The 10,387-nt window shown below is 32.9% G+C and overlaps 1 protein-coding gene across 1 annotated transcript in view; it reads left to right on the top strand.

The window, feature by feature from the left end:
- The window catches only part of LOC106478151 (lysosomal alpha-mannosidase-like), a 49,412-nt gene extending 44,629 nt beyond the window's left edge, over positions 1-4,783 (top strand). Inside the window, exons 18-21 of the mRNA XM_022381690.1 lie at positions 946-1,182; positions 2,960-3,112; positions 3,478-3,607; positions 4,472-4,783. Of these exons, the coding sequence (XP_022237398.1) occupies positions 946-1,182; positions 2,960-3,112; positions 3,478-3,607; positions 4,472-4,590 (639 nt within the window). The 3' untranslated portion in view covers positions 4,591-4,783. The remainder of the gene's footprint in view (positions 1-945; positions 1,183-2,959; positions 3,113-3,477; positions 3,608-4,471) is intronic.
- Positions 4,784-10,387: the final 5,604 nt, after the last annotated feature.

Below are 10,387 nucleotides of genomic sequence, written 5' to 3' on the forward strand. Positions count from 1 at the left end.
TTGCGATCCTAAGACTAATGTTGGTTACTATCGAGTGTCACTTTCTTATTTGGTGTAGTCATGATATCTAATCAAAAACACTTAGGTGTGAAAAAAAGGTGCGGCCAAAAAAGGATTCAGCGTGCGGCTTAAAGGAATGAAATCAAACTTGGCGGCCAAACTGGTAGCTACATTTATAACATTGATAAGAATATTACAGCAAATACTCATTCATTAGATAGCCAGGCCGCGTTTTTTTTGTTTTACCCACCAGCTTGTCTCAAACTGAACAAAAACGCGGCCTGGCTATCTAATGAATGACTATTTGGATAGCGTGAAAAGGAAAAAGAAATCTGAACACTTTGGCTCTTTAGCTAGTTCCCAGTTCTCCACTTTAGCAACACTTTTCAATGATATTGGGAATCTCACAAGCTGTAAAACACTCGATAATGGCAAGTAGGTGTTTAAATATGGCTATAACTCAAACTTAGCAGTTATTTGTAAGCATCATAGAGTAATAGATTAAATGCGTCAGTCATTTTTTTTCTCGGTCCAGCTCTACATACGAAGCACTACCGTACATAGTGTTAGGATAAAGTAAATATAACAACTTGAATAAATGTTATTTCTAAAGTATTTCTGTACTCTTCTAAGTTCTCTTATCTATTTTCCATGTTTTCTGCTTTGTTAGGTTTTGTCACGTATTTCAAATTTATTTTTATCCAATTCAATCGGCTTTTCTGAGTGATTGTTTCGTGTTAATTACCTTGCTGCTCATTTTTAAATCTATGTTGATCTGAGAGCTGTCATTTTCTTTGATTCAAAATTCATTTTCAGATTCAGTGACGTGGGTTTCGCGCCTTTTATTCCAGCAGTACTTATTAATTATCTGAAAAGATCTTACGAAATCATTGTTACGTACTGCACTTCCATTATCTTACTCCTACGTTTCTTGCTTTGTTCTAGGTCCACCGCCGTCTTTTGTATGACGACGCTTTTGGTGTAGGCGAGCCACTAAACGAGACAGGAGTTGATGGACGTGGATTGGTCGTTCGTGGTCGTCACTTAATTCTACTTAACTCTACATCTGTTGCTGGGAAACAGCAAAGAGAGTTGTCTGAAAAGGTTCTACTTCAACCCTGGCTGTCGTTCGCCCCTTTCTCAGGATCAGAATATGAATGGGCAAAACAGTTCACTACTGAAGTATTGAACTATTTAACCTTATAGATAAACACAATCTTAGAAGATTTAAAATCAAGCAAAGCCAAAAGACATACACTTTTAACTTCTCCACACCAAACGTAGTTGGGGCGTTTGACTCGCAATCTGGGGGTCGCGGGTTCGCCCTTTCAGATATGGGGGCGTTATAAAGTGACGGTCAATCCCACTATTCGTTGTTAAAAGAGTAGCCCGAGACTTGGTGGTGGGTGGTGATGACTAGCTGCCTTCCCTCTAGTTTTTCACTACTAAATTAGGGACGGCTAGCGCAGATAGCTTTCGCGTAGCTTTACGCGAAATTCAAAACAAAAAACCAATCCAACGTAGTTCGTTTGTCTTGTTTAACCCTCAAATTACTGACTTGTTTTTAAACACTTTACTGTCAGTGAGGTCTACATACTGCATCACATTGAGTGTAAAGATCTGACAAAAACAACAGGATGAATTCACTTATTTTATATGTAAAATACATAGAGGCAATTATTGGTATTAATTAAAGCTTTGGTGGTATTTTGTTCCCATTTTTGTGTGACTCGCATGACTGGGTTTTGAATTTCGCGCAAAGCTACACGAGGGCTATCTGCGCTAGCCGTCTCTAATTTAATAGTGAAAGATTAGAGGGAAGGCAGCTAGTCATCATCTTTCGCCGCTAACTCTTGGGCTACTCTTTTACCAACTAATATTGGGATTGACCGTCACATCATAATGCCCCATGGCTGAAAGAGCGAGCATGTTTGGTGGGACTGGGATTCGAACCCGCAGATTACAAGTCGAACGACCTGGCCATACCAGACCAACTCATATGTTATTATGAACTTAACCATGGACCCACAAGCAATTTAATGTATATGTAGCTTATAAACATGTAAATACGTCAAAACGCATTTAAAAAAAAAGTTGTTCTTGTTTAATATTTGATTTATTAAAGTCTAGAGAGTCCCTAACATGTGTATCACGTGAAGTGTTCTTAAACATACCGGTTTAAATTGCTTCAAGGTAAAGTGAAAGTTAAACGTTCTTTAGCACAGATTTAAAATCAAAAGTTGTTCCATAATTAGGTTAGCAGGTTTCGTTTTAGTGCTATGCGGAAGAGTACGCTAAGCATTTTAAACTTTTAATGAATTTAGTTTTTACGTGATATGACATAAAAAGAGATACAAACAACAGTTATTATATGAGTGCTGAAGATCCTGACAGTTAGTACTAGCTTCTGATAAATACGATATTTTTTTAAATATAAGTAAATGTCGTTACTTCTCTCAACCCTTAGCTAGAAAATAAAAGTTATAATGTAGATATTTCTGTTCGCAATGTAATCATAACAACGACGTGTGTTTCTTTTACATGAAATACAATAAATGCAGTTTTGAACGTTACAAATGACAATGCATTTCTTTCAACTAATGCGAATTATATATATATACATTTCGCTTCTCGTGTTTCGTATGGTCTTAACTGAATACTATTTGAATGGCTCAGAAAGCAAATGTGCAACTCATATTTGACTGACTTTGTTTATCAATATAACTCTATAAGATATCATATTCAGTGAAAAATAGTATTTATATGATTACTAAAAAAACGTGTATTTCCAGCTAGTAAGGTTACCTTGTTGGGCATTACCGTATTTTTTACACGTTAGTGTTCTAAACTGAAGTAATTTCTCACACTGGACACCACGTGAGTGTCAATAACTGTATTAACTTTACAAAGCATTTCTTTCTAAACGTTTAACATATATTTGTTTTTTTTTATATTCCAGTATTCAGGATTAAAGCGTCCTCTCCCGCCCAATATCCATCTGTTGACTCTAGAGCAGTGGAAGGGAAATTCTGTCCTCTTGCGATTGGAACATTTTTTCGAGAAAACTGATGATCCCCGCGGCTTATCTAAACCTGCCAACGTATCTCTTAAGGCATGTTCCATTTAAGATAATTATTGTACTAATTAAAACTGATGTACCTGAAATTAAGACTGATGAGCATGTGCTTCCATTAAGAGCATATTCAGATGCTCAGTCCCTCAAACAACTCATTCCTCAGTCCCACAAACAACCCATTTCTCAGTCCCTCAAACAACTCAGTCCCACAAACAACCCATTTCTCAGTTCCTCAAACAACTCAGTCCCACAAACAACCCATTCCTCAATTCCTCAAACAACACATTGCTTAGAATGAGTTTGGGGGACAGACATTTTTTTCAGAGCAACTGTTTAGAACAACTACTGACGTTACTTGTTAGAAATAAATGTCGATAAAACTCTTTTATTTTTTCATTCAGGATATGTTTACACCTTTCAACGTGGTGAACGTAACAGAAACCACGCTTGGAGCTAACCAACCGCTACGAAAAGCCTCGAGGTTCGCGTGGAACATAGAGCACAACTCGACACGCACCAACGTCAATACAGGTCGGTTTATTGTTCACTAAAGTGGTTCACTCGTGACAACTTAAGCTTATTTGTGGTAATTTTTGTAAATTATAAAATAAAATTGTGTCAATGGATTTTATAATATATAATACTTAAATCAATTCATAAATATATGAAAAAAGACAAAAATTGTTCCCAGAAGCTCAGCGGTAAGCCTGGAGGCTTATAACACTAAAATACGGGTTTCGATACCCGTGGTAGGCACAGCAGAGATAGCCTATTGTGTAATTTTACAAAATAAACAATGAAAAAATTTAGAAACAAGTAAAATGCTAAAATAAAAAGTTTCTTAGAATTTTTACTTCACAATTTTACTACCGTTAAAATATATATATATATATATATATCTTACAAAGCCTCACTCAATTTCCATTATTTAACCAAAGTTTCCTCATGAGATTGTTAAATGTATAAATGCTACGCTTATTATCCTGGCCGTAGTTTTAACTATTGTTTTTTCTATGTATTTAGATATTAAACGCGTAATGTTGTAGTTTATGTTGCCCTTTAACAATAAGCATTTCAAGTAATCGTAGCATTTCATTAGTAAAAGAAGGAGTTTTACACCCAACTCATTTGATACATATTCTATAATAATGCGAACGTGTTGTATAATTGTAATGATCAGTTTTATTAAATATCCAAATTATGTGAAGTCTGAAAAATAAATAGTTAGGGATGACAAACACTCTAGCCAAATATTTTTTAAGAGTCCATTGAATTTTGCTTGTTTACATTTATATTTTGTGTTTAATAATTCGCAGAAGCTTTAACTTACGAACAGATCTGATAGAGGATTTACAGGAATATTTAGCTGTTAATTTGTAGGTTGTTTTTTTATAGGTCACCAAAGAGATGCTCCTACAGGTCCTGAGTTTAACATCACTCTAAATCCTATGGAGATTCGAACATTTCTCGTGACCCTGAATGACAGCGTTAAACAACTCAAATCAATTTCCTGATTACGAGCAATGCAACAAATAGAACCTGCTCTTGATTTATGTATCTAATTCAAAATAATAAAATACCCTAACTCAGAATTAATCTAAATTTATTCGTAAATAATTATTGTTTTTTATATTTTGACAAAATGTGAGATTCATGTAAAAACTCATACTTGAAACCTGATAAAAATTTATGATTAAAACTCAGACGTTTATAAAACAACTGTGTAATATATTTTACGTCTATGCCACTTTACAATAAACACACGACGTTACATTTAATATAGCTCAAAGTTAATTATACTCAGTCTAGTATGACGGCCTTTGTTTTCCTTGCAAGACTTTCAATAATCATATGATAAAAGAGAATTGAACTGATCCACTTACACACACATATATATATATATATATATTAATCTGAAAGTTAATAGATTCGTTTGACGACTTTTTTTTTCGTCAGGTTCCAAATGATAATGAAGTGTGATAACTTTCCTTGGTTGAATTTCACTCTGAGAAACATGAAAGATAATGTTAGAGTCACTACTAACTGCCTACTTTTCATTTGTATCAGAGATTGATTAGAAACTTCAAAACTGTGGTTATACTTAAAGTATCGAAGGGCCAGATCGCCTAGCGCCAATTTTGTTAGTATTTGTTTTTTAAACAAATGTGCTCCAAATTATAACACAAAATATATACATCACTTTAATAATTCGCACAAAAGTTAACTTACGAACATTTCTAACAAAAGTTTTTAAATGGGGGTATTACAAACAGAATATTTAGCAAATAACGTGTAATGTTTTTCATTAGGTCACCAAAGATATACTCCTAGAAGTCTTGATTTAAAGCTTTAAGAAAAACTTGAAATTTTTAAAACCACTTCCCCATCTCTTACCGAGACGAAACTTGCAAAATTGAGGAAAACAAATTTAATACAGCTACTTAAATAAACTTAGATTGTTCGACTGTCTTTCTGATACTTGCATTTTATACAAATGATCCATGTCACGTGTCACAGAAGCTTTATATATATATATATATACCTATGTAACATCAAGTGTAAACAAATATGAAGCAGCGACTAATCATGCGTAATATTAAAGAAATATAATCACTTGTAAAGAGAGAATATTAAGAATGTTAAGATACAAGATTTCATGATACAAGATTTCATTTCATTACAAACAAACCCAAAACTTGCCAAAAATACATCATCAATCATTATGCGAGCGCATTTAGTGGTTGTTTCCCATTTTCTCAAGAAGATTTTTCATGCAAAACCTACAGAGTTGTAAAAGCCTTGTAACTTCTACAGGATTTCTTATCAAGTGGATTTGCTGAGTAAACCAATAAACAACATTCAGAAAAAATATAATGTGGGAAGTAACAACATAGTGAGAACAATTATGAACTTACGGTAAGGCTGGGGCGAGTTGATATCAGTCGTTGTCGCAGCTAGTATCCTATACTTTACTTTAATGTAATTATTAATTAGTAATTAACTAGTGGCTAACAAATGAATGAACGCACCAGACTTTCATCAAGAAAACTCGAGATCGAATCCCAGCCTCTTTCAAACATAAAAGTACAGTCCTTCTCAGGACTCCTCTGAATGTGGTAGCAGAATTAACAACAGAAAAGTAGGATAAAAAATAGAAATGACTGATTAATAATTAGTATCTAGTTATACAAAAATCAAAATTAGTTACCAATTAATAATTAGACTTAACAGACCGTATAGACTACTAACCATCCCAACGAGAGAAAAAGTACATTCGCATGTCACACACAAGGCCACGATATCTTGATTCAGAGCTATTTTAGACACTATGTTTGAAAAGGTCATTAATTAAACTTGTGGTGATATATTTATGACACAAAGACGTATGGGATCAAAAACGTCTAGCTAGCTCCCGCCATTCATATAATACAAATAAACATAATAATATTTTTAACTTGGGTGGAGCAAATAGGTGGCCTCCAGATGGTGGCTAGAATAAAATCAATAAGGGTATGGATGAAACAACAATATAATTTTCTTATTTGCGATTTAATAATCAAAATAACATTCATTAACTATTTACACCAGACTATATTAACTTTTTTATTCAAAAAGAAAAGGTTTAATTTCACTCAAATGAAAGCGTTTATTTTTTTATTTTTTTTGTTTTGCAACACAGAAACCTTATTGACAACACAAAACGTCTTTACTGTCCTTCCACTTCAGAATTTATATGTTTACTGCACACAATGATCCGTCATTCTTGAAGGCACAAATCTCTTGAACAAAGAAATGTGTGTCAAGTGGAAGTAATGAACAACCTTCGACAAGTTGAACTAGCTTTCAGATAGCCTTCGAAAAGTTGAATTAGCTTTCAGATAGCCTTCGAAAAGTTGAACCTGACTGATGATACAAAACTTTCTAATGAAGGTGAATCTCTTCCTACTAAATGCCAGCCTTTATTTAGCTCTTTCGCGCTCTATTGCACTTATAGATAGCTAGTGTAAGTTGATGCGATTAAAGTCACTACATTTTATAAACAGTCTTATGTTGTTGAATCACTGAATGACTAAATCTCTCAAACTGCGTGCAAAAATCAATATAGAATAGTGTAAAATATCTATCAGAAGTTATACGTAGAATTGGAACTTGTAGAGTTCAATATAGATTTAAATACCTTTAATGTCATTGTACATAATAATCCTGCGGCTTCAGGGCCTATTGGTATTTTGTTGATGAAGAAGAACTCACTTTGCGACTAATAAAATCTGAAGATAGCTTGACCTCATGATGACAAAACCTTGAAGAAACGTTGTTAAATTGTAATAATGATTTCTTTGTTACCCATTCAAGCCGTCTCCAAATTTTATTAGCATTCTATTGATAAATTCCCCACGTTTCAAATATACATCATTTACATAGTCTTACGTCTAGAAACGAGAGATATTCTCTTAATATTTAACAACTAAGAATATAAAGATGTATTCTAAAAAAAAAAGCTTTCAGCTAAAATGAAACACAGACCATGTAAAAATTGTTGACGGATAAACAACTCTAAATTTCTAAAGTTTAATCCAAAACTACTTGCTGGATAATTAAATCTTAATTTCTAAAGTTTAATCCAGCCTTGCCTGCTGGATAAACTACTCTTTATTTCTAAATTTGAATTCAGAACTATCTGCTGGATAATTTAATCTTAATTTCTAAAGTTTAATCCAGACGTGCCTTTTAATCTGTATTGAAAAATCACAAATTAAGTTCATTATAAGGAAGAATACCCTATGGTGATTGGAGATAAAGGAAGTGAAAAAGAATGTAAGAAAAATAACACCAACATGCGAAATATTCATTTGATAATGGCGATTTTATAAATGATGTTTCAAGACACTATCTTCTTAAAACACAAATACGGTGTCCACATCTGAATAAACAAAAAAAAATCAATTTAATAAGCAGCAGTGTACTTATCATTCTTTCGTAAACTTGAGATAAGGCATTATGACCGTTTTTTAGTTTTAACTTTTATATGTAGTTTTTCTTCGTATTGTTAAATTAATATAAAATGAAAACATGTTGTAAAATTTCTAAAAAATCAAAAAGGCTTGACATTTCATCAAATTATTATTTGTTCATCTAAAGAAGTACAAATAATCTTTCAAAAAAAGTATGTGCAGGCGAAATTTTAGATCGCATCTACATTCCAAAATTCATACAAGTTTCTTTCTTTATAAGAAATTGCAAAAGACTTTTTAGTGTCTTATTAACATGTCGAAAACTAAGTATATTTCTACTCAGATTTTTTGTAAATTTAATCTAATGCGGAAATTTAAGAATATTTTTATATGTAAACTAAAAATCATCAGCTAGCAATCACAATATCATTCATCAACATAGTCATCACATGATGATAATCATCTTCTTTTAACATCTATGCTAATCACATTTTCGTTATGATTGAAAATCTCGTAACTTCAACAGTTTATACTTTCAGTCTGTTGTTGTTGTTTTTTTTTTAGTTGGTGAAATTATTAAATTTTTGATATAATATATTGTTCATTTAGTTTAGTGAAGTTCGTGTTTATTGGACTGTTAATTTCTTTTATTCACCAAAACGTGAATGTCAGTGAAGAAAAAGTGACGTAGAGGCCCACTCTATTCTTTGATTCGCTGCTTCTGCTGCACCAGAGTAGTTCAGCTGAATTCACAGCTTATCAATGTAGTTTGGAAAAGCGAAGCAAATAAATAACATAAGTTTCATATAGTGGTAAAATACGAGCAGTTTCTTTATGTTTTAACATAAAGTCCTTCACTCACCGCTAACAACCTAAATCACTGTAGGTGTTTTTATGACATGTGATGTACCGTCGCAATTAATTATCAGTTATTATTCAGTGGAGTTTATAGATTTAGTATATATATATATATATATGTGTGTGTGTGTGTGTGTGTGTGTGTGTGTGTGTGTTTTCTTTTCAAAACAAAAAAATATTTTGTATTTCAGTCCCGGAGATACAGAGATTTAACATTCCGACTCCGACCAAAGCATATTGTTGAAAATCGTCTGCCGAATTCAAATTTGTAAGTCTTAGGAGCACCGAATGGGTGAAAAGGCTTCAAATTGAACTTGAAGTATGGTACTGTCACATCCAAGCCAAACTAGTCTGAAAAATACCCATTTATCTTCTAATACAAAAACACTCCAAGAATGTCTTTAGATATAATACAAATGACACTTTTTTCTTAAAGGCACAATGAATAGCTTCAAAATATATCAACTTCAATAATACCATTTGGGTATTATGGTAGTGGAGGAGTGTTAAATCTCATTTTTATGTCTCGCTTTCGGGATTTTTAAAAACAATCACAAAATCATTCATAATAGTTTTCTCCAAATATTGGTGTTTTCTGGAGTATTAAATGAATACTCTTGTAAAGCTCTATATTTTGCCTTTCAAATTATATATTATTTAAAGTTTTATGTAAAATAGCTTTCAATTTATGAAAAATAAAATGCCAAGCCTACATCCGAAGCAGCAGTGGCTGTTTCTTATTACAGCCTCGTTTTGTGATATTCCTCTATTTCCTGTCATTTATTTACTGATTTCACAAGATTACCATTTGCAATTATTTTATGATGTTGACCAATGAATTACTATATGAAATGAAACAGTCATTCAATATTTTTATTACATTCCAATTTATTCAATGTAGCAGTATGATTAAAGCAAAGAATGAAATAGTGCAAATCTCACTTATCAGTGCTTATTCCATAGCTTACATTAATATAAAGAGCATGGACTATCGTTTTTGACTTCACATCTCTTAAAAAAACACAAATTATATCTATTTGTACAATCAACTGTTTATTCACTCCCACTGTACTCATAGTTCACCCAGCACTCTTCGTCTGCATCTGAAAATACAGACTCATCACTCTTAGAATCATAAACTTGGTCCTCAATGTCATCATTGTCTGCCTCTGTAACATGTGGAAGGTCTTCCAAATGAGTCACCAATTCTTCAGGAATCTATGAACCACTGAAACACCTAATCTTGTACGTGCCATCTTCTACATACCACCCAAATCTCTGTGAATCCCACTCATTCAAATTTTGTGTTGAAGCCTTTTCACCCATCGGGTGTACTTAAGACTTACGGATTTGAATTTGGCACACAATTTTATATAATCAGAATGTAGTCAACCTTTTGGTCGGAGTCGGTATGCTAAATCTCCGTATCTTTGGGTCTATATGTATTAACAAGAAAATCAGTTTTTACACTGAGAAGTCATGCAACAAGCGATTAAAAAAT

The sequence above is a fragment of the Limulus polyphemus genome, unplaced genomic scaffold, assembly GCF_000517525.1.
Source record: "Limulus polyphemus unplaced genomic scaffold, Limulus_polyphemus-2.1.2 Scaffold185, whole genome shotgun sequence".
NCBI classification, from domain to species: Eukaryota; Metazoa; Arthropoda; class Merostomata; order Xiphosura; family Limulidae; genus Limulus; species Limulus polyphemus.